We start from the raw sequence: 23453 nt of genomic DNA on the forward strand, positions 1-23453 counted from the left end.
ATACATGGTTTTAATCCATCGGATGCAGATTAACAGTGTGACATCCTGATCCTTTGTTGGCTACCATAACAATTATTATGACGTAGCTTGTTGTGACGTTTGTGCGAGCCATGCGCCGCCTTCAAGTGCTGTTGGAAATGTTGAAACAGGCACATCAAGTGACAAATACAATGAGGAATGAGGAATTGCCTGCTGATAAAAGTAATCAGATTGAGGCAGCAGACTTGTGTGTGATGATTACAAATAACTGTTGTTGGGAAAAGTGACTTCACATCAGGGTTTCTGAGGGGCTAGTGGCGAAAAGCTGATTACTGGACAAATCACATGGAAGCTGAGGTTCTTTAGCCTCACAATGCATCATCTGATTTCCTGCCGTAATCTGATTAACATTTAAACTGATTATCGTGAGCATGTAAATAAAGTCACTGGGTTGCCACTCTTTAGTCACATATCTGATAATAAATAAAGAAACAAATTAAATGTCCCTCTCCACTCAGAAATATCAAAAACACCATCATCTGCTGAAAAGGGGATTTTTTCTTTGTGTACATACAATAATGAGTGAAAGCAATTTTGGAATCCAATCATAAACTGAAATGAAAAGTACACGTTTAATATAAGGGCCTTAAATCAGCAGAACAAAAACACGGAGAATTGTGTTGTAGTCAAACTTTTGAAATGTTTTTATAAATTCAGATTCACATAATCTTGATTTTGAATGAGGAAGAAGTTATAGGCCTATATTTTTTCTATATAATAATACAAATACTACTACTACTACTTATACTACTACTACTACTAATAATGATAATTATTATTATAATAATAATAACATATTTATGTGGATCTTAAAAAAACAAAGGAAGCCTACAACATCATTCACAAAAACAATTATAAAAAATAGCCAAATTCAGATCTAGAACTGAAGATATAAACATTATAAATGAATGAACAAACACCATTAGTCAGGAAAATAAATCAAATAAAAGTTTATTTTAAGAAGAGATTGAAATTGAGTTTGCTAGCTTGAGGTCCGCCTTCATGTTTTTTTAAAACATTATTTGGTAACTGAAACGAATCATTACTAAAAGTCAAAGATTTCCTTTTATAAAGAAACTGGATGGGGGAATTTAGAAAATAAAAAAAGTTCCACTGCAATTCTTACATGGTCTGTATTTGTACAGGACCAGGAGCGTATGGGTGCTCGGGGTTTGGGATCGGCCCTTGAAGGCATCAGTTCCTGAGAAAGTGGGAGGTGAATGTTGTCAACGTGACTGTCATCCAGTAACGTTAGAGGCTCAGAGCCGCCGGAGCTCCGTCTGTATCGTCGGGACTTGGAAAGTGGCCGGGCGGGGGAGACAGGCAGCCAACCTCGGGATTCAGGGAAGATGGAAATAAGTCGTTGCTTTATAATATCTGCTTTGTACGCGTTCAGAGCTGCGTTGTAACATTCAGGACAACTTACCGTGACTGTGTTTTTTTACATTTAATGTTTTGGAACCCAGCAGCGCGAAGCTAGCTTAGCTACCAGCTGCCGATAGTGTCAGACACTCAGGTACAGGAGAGGAGAGGAGGGTGACAAAGGAAGGTGGCGAGGGAACGATGAACCGCTTTCGAAAGTGGCTGTATAAGCCCAAGGTAAGTTATCTTCGATTCACACGCTGTGTCAGCTCTGCAGTCAAGTCATTTTTTATGCATAGCTCTGGAGATAGCTAGCCGATCAGTGTGGCTGGTTAGCCTGATCACTTCATAAACTGCCACACATCTGCTAACGTTAGCCTGTGTCCTGATGTTATTAACCAGCACATATCCCTTTGTTGTTGTTGATGATGCTTTAGTTAGTCGGGGATAACAATGTTACAGTATGACAATTTACACTGATTGATTTACTGTTGCCTTCAGATGGCATTGTCATTATTGGTATGTTTTGTTGAAGTGATTTTCTTATGGGTTTATAGTCCAAATTCATTGTAGAACCGTCTAATCAGTCATAGTCTAATAGCAACAATAAAAACATGAATAATGAATGCATAATAATGACAAAAAAGACTTAATGAATGAATAATAATAATAAAACACAACAAATAAGAAATACAAACCAATATACTTTATGATAAAAAAAGTAATACAAAAAAAAGTTAATAGCATTTTAGGGCTGCTACTGATAATGACTTTCCTTCTTTTTTAAATCAACTGATTCATCTTTATGTGTAGAAAATAACAGAAAATAGTCAAATAAAATGCACATGTCAGTTTCTTTATGCTTGAGGAGAGTTGCTTTATGTCATACCGAAATATATTTAACTCACTAAAGTAAAGCAGAAAAAACACCTCGTAACTGGGAAGCTGAAACTTGAGAAATGACAGAAATGGGGAATTGACTGATCAAAATAGTTGTTATTTAATTACATGTGTTATATTGTATAGCTTTGTTGCATTTCATTGGGTTATGTTTGTTGATTGTAAACCCCACCTGAAACTGGATCAATTGTAGTTAAAAGAAAAACCTGTTCAATCAGCTGCTGCTCCGGCCCAGGACACACCGTTTGAAGGCACGATCATCACTTTAGGGGTGAGCTCCTAATGGATGTGCTGAGATTCTTTAAATCAAGCTCAGAGTGTGGAAACATGCCTGACACAGCAGAGGACGTATTGAAGGCTTGATCGCCTTGTTAAACGAACAGTTTAATATATGCCAACTGCAGCACTTTTTCACTTTGAGTGAAAGTTAATATTCCTCCAGGGAGGGAATTTCTGTTAACTAAAAGCTTTTAGGAGGCAAAATTGTAAAGCACTCAACTCAATGCGACAACTTGCACACACAGTGGTAAAGTTGTCACTTGTTTTTTAGTGCTGTACCATCATTAGTAGTTCTTAAACATTAATTAACACATATTTTGTGACCAAATTGCATTGAGAAACCCCTATCTGGTTATTTTTTTATCTTTGGGTGTTGTGATTTCTAATGTGGGTTTAACACTCATCACCCTGTCTCACTTACTCATGCTCTTATGCAAAGTTCTCGATTTACTGAGAAGAATGAGTATATATTACATTGAAAATCACTTGTGAAATGATGCATAACACTTGTACTACACAGTGTTCTAACGAAGCCTCTTCTGGTGGAGGGGTAAACAAGTATATTATTATTGCAATGCATTTATATAAAACAAACATTAGTAATAAAGAACATAGAATTCCCTCACTTTGTGTACTCAATTAAGAATCTTGACTTTTGATAAAGAGCCTGATGTTTTCTCCCTAGTTGACTCACAGGACAGGCTTGAATAATGTGTTAGTGCGTTTTATGAGCTGCACATAAACAAGTCCCGAAAGCAGAATTTTCTGTTGATAGAAACCGAGGAGAATATACTGCAGACAGCCTCTTAAACAAGCTGGTAAATGTGGTGTATTGTTGTGTTTCTTGGCAAAGAAAGTCACATTTTTTACTTTACTTAAAAGAATTGTCAACATGTATTCCTAATAGGCAGTATTAGTTCATATGTCAGTCTCTCTGATAAAAGAAGACAGCTGCATTTCCATATCAAAGAATCACAGTAATTGGGAGTTTCTGCAACAGCAATGTCAGACAGGGATCAAATAAATTGCCTGTGATTATATATATCATCCACCTGCTCTTTACCACACACACACACTGCTCTTTTCTCTGCTTAACCATGTTTGCTGTCACAGCATTATGGCGCTCCATCGCTGGGTTTAGGCCTAAGTGTTGGGGTTCACCAGAGTATTGTCGCATTCATGAGTGACTTCTGAGCCTGTGTGCTGAGCTATTACATCAGTGCCTTTTCTGCCAAAACACAGTTATGGAAGGTATTAACAGAATTGCACATAAGTCTGTGGGTTTAAAATGATCGGTTCTGCCTCAAAGTAGGGAGGAGAACAGCACTAAAAGGCTTAGTAATTACACCAATCGGTATGAAAAGACAACAGTAATGAAAGGACGGCTCAGATCACGTTATGCTCCTTTTGTTAACCGGCAGCTAAGTAGTTTGAGAGAAAATATTTCTTTGGTAATTCAAATCTGTGCCCACATATTCTGGCATTTAGGGTTTAACACCGCATAGCATTGTCATTTTGCATCAACAGTAAGCAGTTTAATATTGAACTATGTTTTCCTGGAGACAGAAAAGTGTCGATTCAGCATGTTCCCTTGACTGAAGCAGAGCTATTGATATTTGCAGAGCTGCTCTTTACTTCCCCAGATAAGTCCCACTGTGGAGGACTTTCTTTTGCCCCGGCTGCTACACAATCCCTTCCAAGGGTGTGCAGCTCTGTGCGGGACATACCTGCCTATTCTCCCTGAACCTGCCATCAAAGTGCCCCTTTCTGTAAAAAGTTCAATGTATAGGAATGGTTTGTCTTGCTCTCCTGTAAGGGTGTGTGGGGAAGGCAGTAATGGTTATCTCACCCTCTTAGTAAAGATATTTTCCAAATTCCTGCAAGGCCTTTAAACTGGTTCAACGTGTTGTTATGTACATAGTTCACATTTCCCCCCCCCCAAATATCTACAAAGGAGATCTTACTACTGTGTATTTAGTGCACTTTTATTTGACTACTCACAAGTTGAACTTTGACCGTACATTCAGCAGGGGAAAGTTCCAGAAGGGTGAAACCAGGGTAGAAGTATCCATAACAATCCGCTTCAGCACACTCCCCTGCAGTCCCAAACAAAGATGAGACCTGGCCTAGCAGTCAAAATGGCCACTGTCTCCTCGCCTCTCATTCATCAGCAGCAAACTTGCAGAGTGACCGGTGGCGAGAGAGAGAGAGATGTCAGGAGGCTGGACCTGTACACTTCCTGTCTTGGTTGTTATTCCATCAGGCATTCAGGGGCTGACCTTCAGCTCCACACCGCCTCATCAGTCAGGGTGACAGCCTCACAGCTCCTCCAGACCGAGTGCACTCACCTCCGTCTACAGGACGCTACTCATTTGCCTCTGTTCTCCCCCTCGCCCCACTGGACAGTTTCATGCGTGTGGGTACTAGCTGATACTTTGAATTCTGCACTCATATCGAAATGTCAAACAGATATCGGTGTGTAACAATAGGCTGTTGTGTATGTGATCATGTTTAAAGCTAATGCCTGATTACTTTGATTATGTCATCCAATTCTGACAGGTCACTGATTCTTGCTAACTTTATTTTTGAAAAATATAATTATGGTCATTTTAAAAGAGTTGACCTTAATGTAAGTTCCCAGCTTATAAGGAGATGTTCAGTTTAACCTCCTAGTTATACCTTCATTCTTTCATTTTTAATAAATGTTCTTATTTCATTTGATTTCAATAGTGTTTTTTTAAATATTAATTTGGTTTTGCAAAACGAAGTGCATCAAAAGCTACATTTCTGCACCTCAACTCCACATGCAATAAATGCATTTAGATTTCAATAACACTTTTTGTTTGTAAAATGTCTGTTATGCAGATTTATATTTAATATGGAGTCAAATAAAATAGCAGTTTTGGTTATTGGCTTTTTCAAACCTAAACTCCAGTTCACATGGTTTTCTCTTGGCATTCCTTATGGTTATGATGCATTTAAGAATATCTAGACACATTAAATCCTGGTATGTTACAGTAAATCCATCCATCTTCTCCCGCTTATCCGTGGTCGGGTCGCGGGGGTAGCAGTTCCAGCAGAGAGCCCCAAACTTCCTTTTCCCTGGCGACATCAACCAGCTCTGACTGGGGGATCCCAAGGTGCTCCCAGGCCAGCGAAGAGATATAATCCCTCCACCTGGTCCTAGGTCTACCCCTTGGTCTCTTCCCAGCTGGACGTGACTGGAACACCTCCCTAGGGAGGCGCCCAGGTGGCATCCTAACTAGGTGCCCGAACCACCTCAACTGGCTCCTTTCGACGCGAAGGAGGAGCGGCTCAACTCCGAGTCCCTCCCGGATGACCGAACTTCTCGCCTTATCCCTAAGGGAGACACCTGCCACCCTGCGGAGAAAACCCATCTCGGCCGCTTGTATCCGCAATCTCGTTCTTTCGGTCATGACAGTAAATAATTAAAACAATACAATCATTCATTAAAATAAGGCTATATTTAGTCTTTTTTCAATCCTCCTAACTATAGCTATTCATTATTTTCATAAATATTCATATTTTCTATATAGAAACATTTAGAAAAGGGCTTATCACAAGTCCTAGCTGGCATTTTAAAACAAGATATTTAAAAAATCTATTCAAATTCTATCCTAGGAGACCGGCAACTATTTGCATTAGATAAGCTAGAACCAATTTATTTTTAAGTTAGCGTATAAAAAAAAGACTTAAAAGATCTTTCATTGATCTTTCATTTTAGCTCTAAATAAACGTTTAACTTATGTACATTATAGTAAATGGTTTAAGGTGACATCTCATCAAATGAATGTTGTGAAATCATTTGTACGCATGTTGATTTAATGAAACACGACAAAGCATGTTAGTAATCATTTTATGGTCATACATCATTGTCAAGCCTCCATAAAAGATGCTTTAGAGAGGGTTGTCTACACTGTCAGAGAGAAAAAGCCAACGTGTTGACAGCTGACGTTTTTCCACAAAGCAACACATTTTCACTTATCATCCACTCAGGAGCCATTTACTTTTCCTCCTGCTGCCAGCTGTGTGGGCTACTTAAAATGCAGCCGTTGAATTTCATTCTGAAAGGAAACGTTCAACTATGAGGAGGTGGTAATGACACATGGTTAAAACATCAGTAATAGCTCAATATGTCTAATAAAAACACACTGTGTGGAAGTAGAGGCAGGGTCATTACAGTAATAGATGAGCAGGAGGTTTCCTATTGGTAATGCTTTTCCAAGATCTGTGACAGATCTGCTAAAAGCCCCAAGACTTAGATGGACATGACTTTAAAAACCTCTTAAGTTGAGTGCTTTATTTTAGATAGTTTGTAATCATGAAACCACAAAACTATAATCAGTTAATAAGTAGGATCACAGAAAAAGAAAATTAATTCACAATTTTTTTTAAAATAATTGTTAGTGTTCAGTTTGACTATCAACCTGACATGCCCAATACTTGCTGTTTTAGGGTTCCTAAATATAAGGATTTGTGACTTTTCATTTGTTACTTTTAAAAGTAATCTTTTTTTATTTGAATGCAGATTGGGCTCTAGGAATTGTGCATTTTCTGAAATTGTATTGACCAAATGTTTTTTTAGGTAAATCTAACACAAATGTACCCTGCTCCTTGATAAACTACCATTATATCAGTTTAATATTATACCATTTACATACTTTTAAATAGATGTTGTTACTTTTTCAGAAAATAATATATTACCATGTATCAAAAAATGAAAAAAATAAATCCCTCATGTTTGTTTTATCAGATCACGCCTCTTCTTCCTGGATATATTTTGTTACCGTTCTCAATAGGAGGTGAATCATGGCTGTGTTTTCCTTCAGTAAGGATTGCTTCTACATAACAGAACAGGCCTAGCTGTGGTCCGTACATGATCTAACTCTCTTCCTTGCCCCTCATTTGTCGTGCATCCCAACCCTGCTTTGTTTGCGAATATTGTGAACATGCAAGAGGAAGAAGCGATTAGGGCCTCGTCTTTGCAAACATGAATCTGCACTGTTGGCACAGAGACGATGTGAGAGGGAAGAGCAAACTGCTTATCAGCACCCAGTGAGGATGCTTCATATAGCCTTGTTTCTGGGGTTCTTTGTGGACGTCCCATTCTGCTTACCCCCCCCCGCCATGCGGTAATTGATTTGGTGTCAACTGCCAGGATTTAGAGAGCTGACCCAAGTGCAGAGCGAGACAGCCGGGCGATTGAAGGCCTTTTTAAATTCATTGCAGGATTGGGGAATCAGGGCCCACCGTCTGAGGTGTGCGGAAGTGATGATTGAAAGAAAATAGCTGTGGAAGGTGAGTGAGATTTAAAGGCAACACAAAAAATCAGCTTGTATCGATTGAGAAGGCTGCACTCATCGACTGCAACTCATTCCTTATTGGAGATGATTGTGAATTCCTCTCTTATTTCCCACTGAGGATAAACATAAAGCATGCATTAAAGGTGCACTTTGAGTCTGATTGTTGAGTAAGAGCCAGGAAAAGGAGAGCCTCCCCTCCTGCTCTGGGCTGCGTCTTATCAGCAGGGTAGAAAGGGAGGGAAAGGAGGAGAACAGTATGCCTGTATTTTTGGGATTAGATTTTGGCCTTGGTTACAGTTGGCAGGAGATAAGATGAAAGGATGTCTCTCTTTAGCTGCTCTAGTGTTTCTTCTTACTGGACTATAACATTGATATTATAACTTCAATAGAACACAGTATGGTTCATAAATGGATATGTCCATGCTTTTTTATGCTGTAGTTTTTAATAATTCTATAATTGACAGTGTTCATTGCAAAATAACCCGTTGTCATGGTGAAAAGCCTGTTTGGAGAAGTGAAAAGGTTACCGCTATACTTGTTAATTATTCATTCATTTTATTATCACTTATGTTGCTGTTCTGCAGTGAGGTTTAGATGTTAGTGGTGCTATCCCAGTCCCATGTTACATTTCATCTTTGCAGACAGCAATCACAGCGTTTACACATACTGTTAGTGTTCAGGGCTGTCAGTGTGTATCATTTGGCTCAGCCGGACCAATGCTGGCTCCCAGTCACTGTTCTTAAAACAATGAAAGGTATGTGGACAGACTGACTCTGAGTCATGCACATCCTCAGCAGAGAAGAGGGGGTGTGGGTCAACATGGTGCAGAGGAATTATCCAAACTCATAGTTGGTTTGTTTAAGTTTTATTCTTAGATGTGAGGCATGCCAGTTTTTCTCTGTCTCCACAAAAACAGCCAGTTCTGGATTGTATCTTTATTCCTTGCATAAGAGTCCCCCTGCATCTGCTGGGAAGGTGTCCCCATGTGCCCCCACACTACCATCAGGCGATCCTGGACACGACTTGTGGACACCTAAATCCTCCACGCCCCCCAGTGTCACCTCGGCCTGTGTTAGAAATTAAAATCAATGTTTTATGGCATAACTTAGTTTAAACATACCGTCAGCTTAAATGCAGTTTTATTCTGGAAAACCACCTCGGCCTGTCATGCTAATCCGTGTGCCAGGCACATGCACAGGTCGTTGCTTAGTCCAAATGCCAGATTAGGGCAGCCCTCTGAGAGGAGCACACAGATTATGCCATCAGTCCAGATGGGCGGACCACTCTGAATATATTGAGTCAATGCAGTTAAATCCGACTGTCTGCTGTGCATCCGACTGTCGGATGGTTAATGCAGTTATACTCCTCAGCTGTGATTAGTGCCATAGATTTGATTGCACAACTCTAATAGAATATCTTCGACCATTTTGAAATGTGATTTCAGTTGTGGTTTATGCCTGAAAAGTCACTATCAATAACTTAGTAGCTACAGAAAACAACAAAGATATGAGAAACTCCTGATGCAAGCTAAACATGAAAGCAATGACACAACACATCTGAATGTACCTCAGCTTCACTGCATTCACAAGAAAAAATACCTTTCTGCCAAACTAAATATAAATAATGGCTGAGGAAGTTTCTCATTTGTTACCGAAACAAATGGCTCTCTTGCCTGGCTTTAATGCTGAGTCCTGAATAATAAATGAGGATGAACTGTATCCGGCTGCTTTTTTTGCCAGTCTACCAACTGACTGGATGAAGCCCCCCCCCTACGATATTTGCCTCCTTGGAAGGCAGCCAGAAGTCAGCAAATTGAGCCTGGAATGGAGTATGGAGGGCAGAGGCAAGGCTTCTCACAAGTCCCCTGAGTGGGCTCGACTGATGCTATGGATGTTCATGAAGCATTAGCCGGACGGCCTCCATCACCGTCTGAATAGATATGAAGCCCAGAATCAGCCGCTCCAGGAGAAAGCTGCTTGAGATGAGGAAAATGTTGATCGCACAGCATCAGGCAACACTCAGTGACACGCGTCAATAAGGGTCGCACTGACATCGCCTCTTATTGATTTAATGATAAACAAAATGGTCAGAGATTTCACAAAGTCATTGTGAAACGGTGTGATTGAGGGGGCTTAACAGTAATTGTCACTGTGGATGACGTTTTGGGAGACTAATAGTCTGAAATGATGGGTTTGTGACCGCAGTGGATAGAGTTTTTGAGTCATCTTAAAGAGAGGGCACCCAGGACAGCTGACAGCAGGACTATAACAGGAGAGTCTCTGCCACAGGGGACAGGAGCCGGATCTGCTGAATCATTCCCTCCCTTACGCAAGGTAGGGTGATGATGATACGACTCGCAAAGAGTTCAGGAGTCAGATCCCCAGGTGTTCGTCCTGACTTTCATATAACACTTTTAGTACACTTATAGGAAGGTGTTGTTTATCGACTGTGTTGACTGTTACTTTTCTGTTTCTTTTCCTCTTTTTTTTTCTCTGTCAGGGTACATTTTCTTTTTATTTGTGTTCTTAAATTGATGTGAGTATTGTATGACCACCTTTTCTTTAACCATTAAACTCTCAAGTACATGTCCACGCCAATACTTTACTCTGTGCCAACCTATATTCTGTAAGCAGACATCTTGCATTTTAACATCAGGTATCACATATATCACATTACCCCTTTTCTTCAGGTAACGTTAGCCTTTTTACTTAGTAACTGTTACACTTGGCAGTAACTACTGTAGGTGCACATGTTGAGTTATAACTAATCTCTTCTCCAGGTCTAGTTTGTGCGGTTTAACCTGTTTTAATGAAGTTACTTAAGTCTCCTCATTAGTAAACAGTTTGACCATGCAGACTAACTGGCAATGCAAATGTCTTTGCATACCTGTTTCTTTTTAATATTCAATACATGATAATTCCACTGTACATTAAACTTGTAGAGTGCCTCCTTTAGCATCGTGATCTATCTCAAAGTAAATCAGCATGTCTCGAACATTGCCTGCCTTTGACTTTTCCCCCATGATGCAATGCTGCAGGAATGTTCCCTCGTGTGTGAGGAATGCAGCAGGAGGAGGCAATAGGATAGCATCTGTCTCAAATACTTCTTCTCTTCCTCCGTCAGCGTTGAACATAAATCTCAACATGAATGCCACCACTCTGTGGGCCGTGTTGGGCCTGTGTTAGAAAAATGTCTTTCACTGTCTCCCACTCTTGTTTCCTGTTTGGTCATCGTGACATTTTTATCATAGACCCACTTATTGTTTTGTCATGTCAAATCTGACTCCTGACTGATGACATCATTGACTTTCTCGCTGTTCCCAGATGACCTTTCGATGTAAAGATAAATACCTGAACTGTACAGTGGGATGCTTGCTTCCTTTTTTAATTAACATTTCCGTTTTGTTATTTCCCATTAGCCTACACATTTTGAAAACAATCGTAAAGGTATTTCCATTGTGCCAATGCAAAGATTAATATTACTAGTACACGCTGCTGATTATTTGTATATCTTGCTATTATACTGTCGCTATCTATTCATATTCTTTCCAGATGAGTTATATATAGGGCATGTATGTGACCTTATTAAGAAATAGCACTTAATGGAGGGTGTGACAATTCTGCTCTGGGACAAACTGGGTTTTATGTCGGCAAGTATCTATATGTGTCCATTAGCAAGAAGAAAATGTCATCTGCTTTAATCCATGCTGTTCTCTAACTCACCCTACAGAAGCTCTTGCAGAAAACTCAAGTATCTCACAGTAAAGGACCCTTCTAGTTCTCTCAGCAGAAACATGACATCACTATAAATAAAGGTTACCAATTGTCAAAATATAGCCATCTCAGTCCTCCAAATAACCTTTCAAATGTAAGATATGTTTCCCTCCTCGCAGTTACAATGCGACAAGTACCCCAGCTGTAGGTTATATCTCTGTGTTTTCTCCTTGCTGTTTGTTTCATTATTAATGAGAGAGAGTGAGGGAACAGCACCATGTATCATATTCAGGGAGAGAGGCGAGGGTCCACAGGGAGAGCAGCACGCAACAGGAAGCACTGCAAACTTCAGGGAAACGGTCCTGTGAGAGGATTCCGTAAATACCAGTATGCAGTTCGACTTAAAAAAGCATCTCCAGACAGTGGACGCTCTGCTTAAAACGAGCCTGTTTACCGTTGTAGCTCTGCACAGTCATGCGGTCCTCTTTAAGCTCCAGTACCGTCATTGGGGGCTCGTGGTTTGGGATGATACCACAGTCTATGGATGATACACGTCGGCATGCGGTCGCCATTTTCAAAACCATTAACCTTTCGAACAACGTGAACTCTCCCTAGGAAGTGTGTGAGTGTATATGAGTGAATACAGTGTTTGTTGATGCACTGTCACATTTGAATGGCATTTGCGTGGGTGTACGCAAGCAATACAAATGATACATTGTTGTTTACATTTGTTGTTTGTCAGTGTCTCTTCCCTACCTTCTGTGTTTTTGCTGTACAGTAAGTGTTCCTCACGCAGCAGCGGAGGGATTTGCTGCGCTGTGCTGTTCCGACCCACACTGAGGGAGCACGGTGGGAGATAATTACATAAATCCTCTACCAGGGCCAGCCTCTCTAATTACGCCCACTCTTCTGGGGAGCTTTCACACTATATTAACCTTTGTCAACTCCTCATCAGGATTAAAGCTATATTTTATGAATTAACTTGGTGTACTGTTAAATCAACAGAGTAGCTGGGCAAATGAAAGAACAATCCAACAATCTGTTAAGATGGTCTGCCCTACTTACCTTATTTAATTGTGTCCTACAGATTGGAAGTGTGTTTCTGTAATATGCTTTACGCTAGTGCTGGTCATGACTGCTCCTTCTACATCGCTTTATCTCAGCTTCGTTTTTTTTTTTTTGTACAAGTATATATATTTCCGGATGGTGACTAAGAGTTACATTCATTGTTGGCTATGTAGCCTATTTGGAGGAAACTATGGCAACTTGAATACTTCACCTGTGTACACCAAAGTGCTGTAGTAGCATATACTTACACATAAAAAGTAATGATTATGTTTACTTGCCCTCTGTTAGAAAACCACCTAGCATTGAGCTGGTGTTCTGGAGATGGCAGCTGTCCATGCCTCACACCGTATTTCACTCATGCAGAGCTCTAAATACTGTCCATGTTATTCCTGCACTACACATAGAAAATAGAGTGATGAAGGAACACAGGGCCTTCCCCTGAGCAACTATCAGACTTAAAGGTTACATTAGAGCACATCAAGAGTGATGAACCTCCCTCTGTATTCCTCATTTCCTTGATGCTTGACTTCAGTTTTGCAGCTGAAATGAATAATTTACTCACCTTATGAGATCATCTAGGAGGTCTTGGACACTGGGATTTTTTCATTTCTGTCACAGGATTCAGTTTCAGTCATCCTCTGATAACGTTTAAAAAATAGCATGTTGTACGAGACAACAAAGGCCAGATTTTGGTCAATAGAAAATCTTGTGTGCTTTAATAATCAGTCATGTCCTCTGCTAATACTGTGTTTTCTTAAGATGTAAGGTTGACTCAGATTATGTGTTGGCTGTTAGAGCTTTGATAATGTTTTTTTTGTCTGTATCTGAAGAACCAGTTAGTAAAGGGCACTTCACTGTGACAATAACGAAGTGTGTGTGTTTTTAGGAACAACATTCTCTGGTTTCAGCTTCTCAAAAGTGAATCTTTTGTTATACTCTTTAGTCTTGTGTAAAGGGTCACTTTAGGTTGGACTATTTGTCAGACAAATCATGACATAAGAAGATCTCACCTTGTGCTTAAGGACCTTGTTATGGGCCTCTTTACCATTTTCAGACATTTTATAAACCAAATGACAATATCCAATAATGAAAAAATATTTAGTTGCAGCCCTTGTGCAAACTACTGTGTTGTGGAAATACCACGGTCATAGGAAGAGTACAGCATGCATGCAAACTTGTTTACACAAAACATATAGGGTGGGATGAAAACCCAGTTATTCATTATCGCAGTGTTTTTTTATCTATAACCTATTCTGTGTTGTTTTGAAAAATCTGTGCATTGCCTCATCTATATTCTTTCTGATAAACGGCTACACCTGTATTGAAAATGACCTCCTTGTGTCTCTTTGTGTGTCTGAGCAGAGGACGGACCCTCAGCTCCTGGCCCAGTTCTACTACGCTGATGAAGAGCTGAACCAGGTGGCCACTGAGCTGGACGGGCTGGACGGCAGGAAGGACCCTCAGAGATGCACGCTGCTTGTCAACCAGTTCCGCTCCTGTCAGGTCAGCAGGGAGAAACCAACAAAGTCATCATCTTTCTGTGCTCTTCATTTCACTAAGGATAACGCTCAGTCTTTGTCAATTAGGGTTATTTCATCCATTCATCATAAATAATACATAGAAATAGCCCTGGAATTCGAGGAGAGTTAGAGTAATGGTGCCAAATATGTAATGTAAGGTGCTCATATGAACATTATGCTTGCCGTAATTTTGTATTTCTGTTCAAACTGGCCATTAAGAAAGGTCCATCTTATTCTTATTAAGAGACCCTTACCTAATGCTTTACAATGGATGTGATGGGGGACAGAATCCTCTGTCGTTTTGTATTTAAAACTTTATTTAAAACTGGACCTTTGGGTTCGACATGAAAGCCAAAAATACACACCAGCCTTATCACCACTTTCTGGAACCAGGACTGGTGAAACTACTATTGCTTAGTCTCCTTACTACTTAAAGCAGTTTTGCTGATAAGACGTGACAAGTAGACTTTGTTTGGCCATGTGGGTTAGAAGTGAATGGTTACAAGAGCGGCGTCTCATTTTATTACTGTAGCTTTAATCACGATAATTGTGTTAAGAACACGAATCAGGTCAGATATAACCTCTCTTTCAGTTTTTACTCTATGACTGAAACTCTAGGGATGAATGCATGGTCAGCTAGTGTCTGTGCTGATGCAGGTTCAGGTTGTAAAGGTGGGTCCAGGTCTTTATGTGGTCAGGGCTGAGAGGACCAGAGGGTGTTGCTGTGCATGAGTGATGGCTGCCCTGCTGAGCGAGCTGGAGGTGGCGGAGGGAGGTCGTCATCCGGCCCGTTGTGCCTTACCCCCCCCCCCCCCCCCCCCTCCGCAGCACACAGGGGAGAAACACTTAATAAGGTCATCACTTGATCCCCGACTGTTCTCTTTTTACCCTCCACCCTTCGCTCTGCCAATCTTCCAGCTTGCTTTTCTTTGGTATTTATTAGCCGTTTATTTTTCCTTTCATTGATCTCATGCTTTTCAACATCATACATACTTAGATTCTTTAAATAAGAATTTCCTGATTTCTCTGTTTTATAATATATTTAACTGAATATCTTTGAGTTTGAGACTGACAGAACCAGACATTCAAAGACATCACCTTGGAAATCACTGAGAAACCGGGATTACGATGTTTTACTATACGAAGACCCCACTGTTAATCGAATAAACTAAATAAAATAATCTTTGGATTAATCAATATTAAAAATGATCTTCGGTTGCAACCCTAGACTATTTCTTGTTAGGATGTACCTTAAATTAGTGTCTGATTTGTCGCCCTGCAGTTTGCAGTATAAAACATTTAACAGAAACACTTGTGTGTTCAGAGAGGGGTCTGTTCAGTGGCATGCCTCCTCAAGGGTTATGGAGAATGAATTAGGCAGCATGATACCCTGCCACAGCCCAGAGGCCCCAAGAATAGTAGGCAAGTGCACTCACGCCAAAAAGTTGCACTTGAACCTGTCACTGCTGCTATCAGCTCTTACTCACGGGCCTCAGTGGGGGTCTCTGGCATGCTGCTCATATTATGTTGGCACGGCTGCTCCTGTGGTGCGGCCTGCTGGAACAGGCGAGGGAGTGTGTGTGTTTGAGATGGACACAGATTGGATCAGAAGGCGCACACGAGAGACCAAGAAGCAGAATAAGTGAGAAATATTGAAAACATTGAGAGGTAGACTGCAAAAATGATAGAAGCCAGTCTTCTGTCGGACACAGGTATCACGGCAGTCGCCACATCTGGGTGATTTGAAACCGCCAGCAGTGAAGGTTATCATCAGTGTCCCCCGCTGGGAGACCCTCGCAGACAGTGGGTCCTCGGGGGGGACACAGCACACAGCCATAAAGGAATCAGTGGTTAAGCTCTACTTCTCAAAGCTTTATAATCTTTCTCCTCAGGGCCACAGAAAGACGCAGTGCTGTGCCTGATGAGATTACAGTGCACAGTGCAGCTGCGGTTGAGTGAAAGGCTCATTGTAAGTCATTGTTATGGCTGTTGTGCACACCAGCGGCACATAAGCCCTTGATTAGCTCTTGCTGCGTGTGACACTGCATTTTCACTGCTGGAATGATGTGCTTTATTTTTGTGTTTTTATTGAGGGAAGTGTAGCTGTGTAATGGTCTCATGTACTTGTCAATTTGTTTTCATTGACTTTCTAATGAATGGTCTTTAAACACTGTAATACAGTGGCCTTTTTAGGATAAGTGAAGCCTGGAACAAATATTAGTGATTCAAAGTTAACCTCAATCATGTTTACCCCTCCAACTAGTTTGTTCAATTTGATTTCCTGTCTCTCATCTGCAGGACAATGTGCTGAACATTATCAACCAGATTATGGATGAATGTATTCCCGACGAGCGGGCCAACAGAGACTTCTGCGTCAAGTTCCCTGAGGAGATTCGTCATGACAACTTGGCCGGGCAGCTGTGGTTTGGGGCTGAGGTAGTGTATTCCCTCCAGCATCTGTCAAGGAGAAAACAACCTTGCACAAGTCCTACACCTGTGCATAAAAATATTGTATTTAATTGTTGAAATGCGATGTTTCTTGAATGTCATTTGGCCATTATAAACGTTTTTTTATTCAGTTTAAATTCCATACAAGGCGAGATGATTAATGACGTGATGTGTTCCTGTGCAGTGTTTGGCCGCCGGCTCCATCATCATGAACAGGGAGATAGAGAGTATAGCGATGAGGCCCCTGGCTAAGGACCTCACTCGCAGCCTGGAGGAGGTTCGCAACATCACCAGAGACCAGGCCCTGAGGGACCTCAACTTGTACACGGACCGCATGAAGGACGCGTTGCGGCATTTCGACAGCCTTTTTGCTGAGTTTGAGCTCAGGTAAATGACAACATTGCAGGCGTTATTGGCAAATGTAGCAATACGATTAATCTGCGTTTATCATCTTTTACAACCCTTGGGTGCAAGTTTGCCAAAAATGTTGAAGAAAATTGAGAAGTCATCACATTCTACTGTCTTTTTCTTCCATTGCCAGCTATGTGTCAGCCATGGTGCCTGTGAAGTCTCCCAAAGAATACTATGTACAGCAGGAGGTGGTTGTGCTCTTCTGTGAGACTGTAGATAGGTGAGTTCACAGAGAAACATCTTGAAGAATTTGGAGTCTACTGCTTACTTTATCTGGAACCTACCAGAATTTAAATACTATCTGTAGATAATGTGATTATTTTTGTATAATGTATTTTTCCCTGTTTTGTTTTCCTAGGTCCCTAAAGCTGGGCTATCTCACACAGGACATGATCGATGACTACGAACCTGCACTCATGTTTACAATTCCCCGACTAGCCATTGTGTGGTAAGTGTCTTTTCCATTCTTCTGCCCACTTCTTTTTGTTCTGCTCTTTCCTGTCTCTATAAGACTTTTAAATCTATTTTCAGTGGACTGGTTGTGTATTCAGACGGACCTCTCAACCTAGAACGCAAATCAGAGGACATGTCTGAGCTCTTCCGACCTTTTCGCACTTTATTAAAGAAAATCAGGTAAGTCAATATTGAATTAAAAAATATTTCTATCTTTTTGAATGATCTTTTTCACAATATAAAAACTATCTTGGGATGTTTTACAGAGACTTGCTGCAGACCTTGAGTGATGAAGAGCTGATCACACTGGAGAGGAACCTGTGTATCTCTCAGGACGGGGAGTCCATAGACGAGGAGCCGGCCACAGACAGCTCTCCAGCTCCAGTCCAAGAGAACCACTCATCTTGCTGCCCTGCTAATGACAACTCCAAGGGGGAGAGTGAGGGGGAGCAGGAGCACCTGGCTCCGTTTGTCTGTGCCAACCAGGAGGAGGAGCTGGCAGAAGTAGAGAAGGGCTGGGAGGAGGTGGAAACGGAGAAGGGGGAGGTGGAGCAGGAGCAGGGCCTACTGTGTGAGGAGGCGGAGGAGGCAGAGTTGGCATGCTCCATGCAGTACGACGAGGAGGAGCTGGAGCAGCTCAACATGATGGTGTACCGCGTGGGAGACGAGATGTCCACCCTTTTGTCTCCTCCCAGCCAGGGTCAGTCCCCGGCACACCGCCCCCACAGAGGAGAGGCGGGGGGCTCCAGCGGGGCGTCCAGCACGGAGGCCTCCCCCCGCAGGTACCTGGTGAGTCGGGGAAGGACAGGCATCTATGTAGAGGAGGAGGACAAGGTGTTCTTCATGGAGGACCTGGACGTGCCAGGAGACGTCATCACCAGCATTTCAAGAGAGGCCTACGTTAGTATCTCCTCTCCTTCCAAAACAGCAGAGTCTGCTCGTCCTGCGCAGCGCAAACCGGGGCCTCGGCCAGACCCCACCAGGAACGGCTGGTGCTCAGAGGCGCAGTCGGAGCAGCCGTGCCCACAGCCGCGCAGCCTGAACGCACTCTGTCCCAACACAAAGCGCTCCCTTTCTTGCACTTCTACTCCCGGTTCTGAATCTCTGCCTTACACCAACGGGTGGGAGATGGGTCTGGAGGGCCCGGCGTCTGAAACGGCGGAGGTCATCGCGCACCGCATGGGTGGGATGAAGCTGTCTGCTACGGTCATCTTCAACCCTCGCTCCCCCAGCTTGACGGAGCTTGCTGTGGACAAGCTGCTGCTGCCTAGGCCCGATCCCTCTGAGGTCGAGCCCTGCGGCCCCCTGGTGGCCACTCACTGCCTGCTCAACTCCTGTGTGTGTTGTGGGAGCTGTGAGGACGCCCACGAAGACAACATCCCCACAGAGAGCTCTGGACTCGGGTTAGGCCTCACTCTGGGGTTGGATAAACACTCTAAGACCGCCGTCCCGAGCTCTGTCATACAATCTTCCGCTTGCCGGCTGCCCCCACGAGGTCATGATCCTCACAGTAAGGGAGATCTGGCCCAGTTGACTCCCCCTTCTTCCCGCTGCTCTGCAGAGACCCTCGAGGAGGGTTCAAAGTCTCCGCTCCGTGAGAAGTGCCTGGCCGTGGCTCCGGGGCCGGGGCATCGCGCTCAGGACTGCGGCTACCTCGGAGGGGACGGACCCTCCCTGTGCAACCACCAGCTGAGGAATGATAAGAGACAGCAGGCCAGTGGAGGCCAGCAGAGGGACAGGGAGACGGATAACGACAAATCGGGAATTAAAGACTCCAAGAGGGACATCAAAGAGGACAACAGGAGAAAGTATGATGTCATTTGTGCTTTTATTAGCCTTTTGATTTATTTCGGCCTTGTGATCTCGACACAATCTTGTATCACCATATAAATCTGTTTTATTTCACCATGTTTCATCATATATTTGTTGTTGTTTTCATCCATCGTCTGTCGTCTTACGATGCCTTTATTACATTCCATTTGCAATTATGTTTATTCATTTTATTCTGTTCTTCTTTTATGATTTCACTACTTTTTTTAAAAACTCTTTATTTGGTTGTTTTTAGTTTTCAGAGCTCTCCCCTCAGCTCTGTGTCAGGTAGTGACTGTGACAGTGTGTCGGTCACCACATGTAGTCTGTCAAGCAGCGCATACACTCCCAGGTAACTCATCACTCATGAAAGTGTTACACCGACACATCTGTGCCTTTATTATTGCCCACGCTCAAAGAAGTAGCTAATAACTGAGATCATGCATGATAGATGAAGTCCTTTGTTCGCATTCAGTAATCGATTGAAGTGTCAGTCACTCCTTCCCATATGGGCTACAGGTGAGAGCATTCATTTGCCTCTTGGCTCCTTAGACTGTAGATTTAATTAGACAGATGCGTAGTATTGATTTACAAGTTTATTATTCAGAAAGAATTGGAAATGAACAGCAATTTTCTGCCATTTTGTGAAGCATGTAGGGAGCAGATTTGTTTACTTTTTATTTCACATGCATTATTCATATTTGTTTTACTTAAAGATTACAATCTGAAATGAATGAACTAGGAATAGAATATTTGTAATGACAATCTCTTCCTGTCTCTCACCACTCCTTGCAGCCCTGTCAGCAGTCTGACCCCCAGCTCAGGGATGTCAGAGGACCTGGACCATCAGGAGATCCAGCTGGCTCTGCAAAATGCAAAGTTGGCCGCCAGGAACAAGATCCGATCACGCTTCCACAGCAGCAGCGACCTCATCCACCGCCTCTTTGTTTGTATATCAGGTAAAAGCTCTCACGATGTCAGTCGCTCCCCCCCCCCCAAACTCTCTTTTCTCTCGTGCTGATAACCATTGCGTGTTCTGGTGTGATGCAGGCGTTGCTGATCAGCTGCAGACCAACTATGCTAGTGACCTTCGCAGCATCCTCAAGACTCTGTTTGAAGTCATGGCAACAAAGTGTGAGGAGGGAGACGACGATAACCACAAGAAAGGTGAGATACACGTCTTGAAAGGGAATGTTACAGTAAATTGCCACTTTTAAAATATAGATAGAACAGCCTTAGTGCGACTAAAACAACATTTGAAATGTCTTCAACTGAACTACGAGAAAATAAATGTGTTACTGGTCCAGAGGCCATAGCAGACAAACTTTATTGCCTCTGTTTCTCAAGATATTAAATCTGCTTGTAACGATTTGATATTTAGCTATAAATATTTTCAGCACATAATTGTTGAACTGACCCGTCATCGCAGCATCACTCAATCCCACACTTCACCCTATTCATTGACAAAAATATTTGTTGGGCATTTTGTTTTTCCAACACAACAATACATATACATATATATACCCTCTCCCCCGTTCCAATCCCCCTCCTCCCTCTGTAAATTGTTCTCCCTCTGTCAGTGATCTTCATTTAATGCTCAGTACACCGGTTTGAGTTTCTTCTTCTGTGGTATCCAGCAGGTCCTGTTCTGCGTAATGCCGTGCTGGAGGACTGCGCTCTCTGTCAGGAGACCATTTCTTCCTCGGAGTTGGCAGCCAAGGCCCGGGAAGGCCAGTTTGAAGGTCAGAAAATCAACAAACAGAACCACTCTGGGTTTATATTATTACTACATCCCTTCCCTCCCTTTGCTCTGCAGCAGATTTGCTGGTGTTAACCGTTTCTCTCTTTGTAGACCCTCCAGACTGGGTCCCTGATGAAGCCTGCAACTCCTGCATTGCCTGCAAGGCTCCCTTCACTGTCATCCGCAGGAAGCATCACTGTAGGAGCTGTGGAAAGGTACAGTGACTCTCAGTCTGAGGCAGTGTTGATCTTGATTTCAAAAACTACTAAATATGTTCGTCATCAACCTTTTTTTTCATGTCTAAGACAAGACAATGACGTCATTTAACACTAACTGTGACTATATCAAAATGCAACATTGTTGAAAAAAAACCAGGACATGACATTGTTCACAAAAAAGAGACAAAAGATTATAAACTGTTCATGCTCATTGCTCGAGTACAGTGTGCATGCACCGTAAGATAAAAAAATAGAAATATAATTATTATCAGTTAAATGTGTAGTTGATACACATTACATTCTTTGTCATTTCAGATCTTCTGCTCTCGCTGCTCCTCCCACTCTGCTCCTCTCCCGCGGTATGGCCAGGTGAAGCCAGTCAGGGTTTGCACACACTGCTACATGTTTCATGTCACGCCTTTCTACAGCGACAAGGCCGGCATCTAAACTCAGCATGTCCCCGAAAGCACAAAGTCCGCCACAACAAGCATATGCAACGAACAATCCAGGGCTGTGCACAAAGCAAATGCCACACTGCTCTGGAAAACGTAATGGTCGTCATCTTATCTGCTCAGCAAGGCTGCAGAGGGAGGCCATTACAGATGACAGAGCAGAGCCAAGAGACACGCAGACTCCAGTGATGATACGACCCGCTGCTTTGGAGAGACTGGCTGCCAGAGGGTTTAATTTCAGAGCCCAGCCAACACACAAAAATGATTCACAAATGCCTGTCTGACTGAAGAGGCGCAAAAGAGAGAGGGGATAAACAGGCAATAACAGATTTTGAACTGGCAATGTGCATCAGTCCTCTGTAGCAGCTTGCAGCACAAAATCAAAACGTGCCACCTAGTTTGTTATGTTGCTTTGGGTGAAAATGAAAGGACTTGTGACATATTTTCCTATGCTTTTGCGAGCTTCCTACATTTGTGCCAGGGTTCCTACGGGACATGGATCACTCAAAAGAATGTAAGTCATGATTACTATGTAAATAAGGATATTTCTGGTTAAGCTACACTACCATGTCTCCAGTAAAGAATTGCTTTTTATAAGGGCACTAGAACGCAGTCTTTACCAGGCTACCAGTCCCAGTAAAGCAAGAATGACAAACAGCTTTTATACTGCGATTCTTTCATGCTTTTAATGGCAATGAATGTGTTAGTCTGTATCACTTTGTGAACCGGAGTCTAGGTTCCAACAAGTTGCACCTCTTGATGGCATTGGGCTGTGCCCGATGCTTTTACAGTTGCACCACGGCATGTTTAGTGTTCTCTGGGGACTCCGCTGCACACTGATGGATGAAAGGGATTCCTTAGTCATCGCTGTCAGGATCTTGGAGGCCCCCTAGTGGAGAGTTGACCTGTCTTCGCTCCATGTTTGTTCTGAACCAGAGGCCTTCTCAGGTGATGGCCTACAGACTACAGGCCGATTATTGCCCATTGATTTCTCTTCCTCACACTTGTTATAGTGCAATATTCTGACTACTAACAGCAATGGTCCTGCATATTTTAGAGACAACACTAAGCTATTTCAATTGTATTTATAGGCCAATTCTGATCAATTACGCTGTTTTGGGTTTACATTAAATTATTTCAAGCTTCAGCTCTGGTGATACTTTGAGTGGATATTAGGTGATTTTGTTTTCAGACTGACATAATTTATACCTGACTTCCTTTCTGCTCTTGAATCTGCTTCCATTGCATACAAGGTACCTTCCATGCTCATCATATATCACAATGTGCACATCTAAATGGGCGGAAGTGTCCAATCTACAAATATGTACCTTGGAGCAACATAAATAACACATCCTGTCAATTCTGCTCTGATATAAAGCAGTTCTCAGGCATTACATAATCAACATCCTTCACAAGTCTTGGATCAATTTTATTTTCATCAAAGAACATATAAAGTAACTTTGAAATGTTTTTTTTCCTTTTATAAAGAACAAAAATTATGTATGAACTACATGAAGCTATAAATACTTTAATGTAAAATACAAGGAATCATGCAGTAATTAAAAGGCCAGTTATCTTATTGTTTCAGAGCTTGGTCTTATTTTGTAAAATTCAAGGACATTTCCATGATAACAGCTGTGTAAAATAATCAACAAACAAATAATGTTATATAGTTTTAAATGCGATGTATATTGAAATAAATTACTTTTTCCTGTA

The 23453-nt window shown here is 42.1% G+C and overlaps 1 protein-coding gene across 6 annotated transcripts; it reads left to right on the top strand.

Annotated features, from left to right (window-relative positions):
- The first annotated feature begins 1301 nt into the window (after positions 1-1301).
- zfyve28 (zinc finger, FYVE domain containing 28) lies at positions 1302-23453 on the top strand. Of its 6 annotated transcripts, none has more exons than XM_034222490.1 (14): positions 1302-1638; positions 14048-14188; positions 16504-16641; positions 16838-17040; positions 17195-17284; positions 17423-17512; positions 17596-17697; positions 17784-19325; positions 19583-19678; positions 20122-20285; positions 20377-20493; positions 20964-21068; positions 21179-21282; positions 21601-23453. In XM_034222490.1, exons 1-14 carry the CDS (start codon positions 1603-1605, stop codon positions 21730-21732), a joined length of 3060 nt encoding a protein of 1019 aa, XP_034078381.1. In that variant the 5' UTR covers positions 1302-1602; the 3' UTR covers positions 21733-23453. The 6 variants fall into 6 exon arrangements, with proteins under 6 accessions (XP_034078381.1, XP_034078382.1, XP_034078383.1 ...); XM_034222491.1 differs by having other exon boundaries at positions 20967-21068; XM_034222494.1 differs by lacking the exon at positions 1302-1638 and adding an exon at positions 9672-10237.

The sequence above is a fragment of the Gymnodraco acuticeps genome, unplaced genomic scaffold, assembly GCF_902827175.1.
Source record: "Gymnodraco acuticeps unplaced genomic scaffold, fGymAcu1.1, whole genome shotgun sequence".
In the NCBI taxonomy this organism is placed as follows: Eukaryota; Metazoa; Chordata; class Actinopteri; order Perciformes; family Bathydraconidae; genus Gymnodraco; species Gymnodraco acuticeps.

Bases quoted from the DNA above. Each gene is read 5' to 3' on its own strand.
- zfyve28 (XM_034222490.1), top strand. From the start codon at position 1,603: ATGAACCGCTTTCGAAAGTGGCTGTATAAGCCCAAG. The intron at 17,698-17,783 runs GTAAGTCAATAT...GATGTTTTACAG, and splicing joins ACTTTATTAAAGAAAATCAG to AGACTTGCTGCAGACCTTGA. The intron at 21,283-21,600 runs GTACAGTGACTC...TTGTCATTTCAG, and splicing joins ACTGTAGGAGCTGTGGAAAG to ATCTTCTGCTCTCGCTGCTC.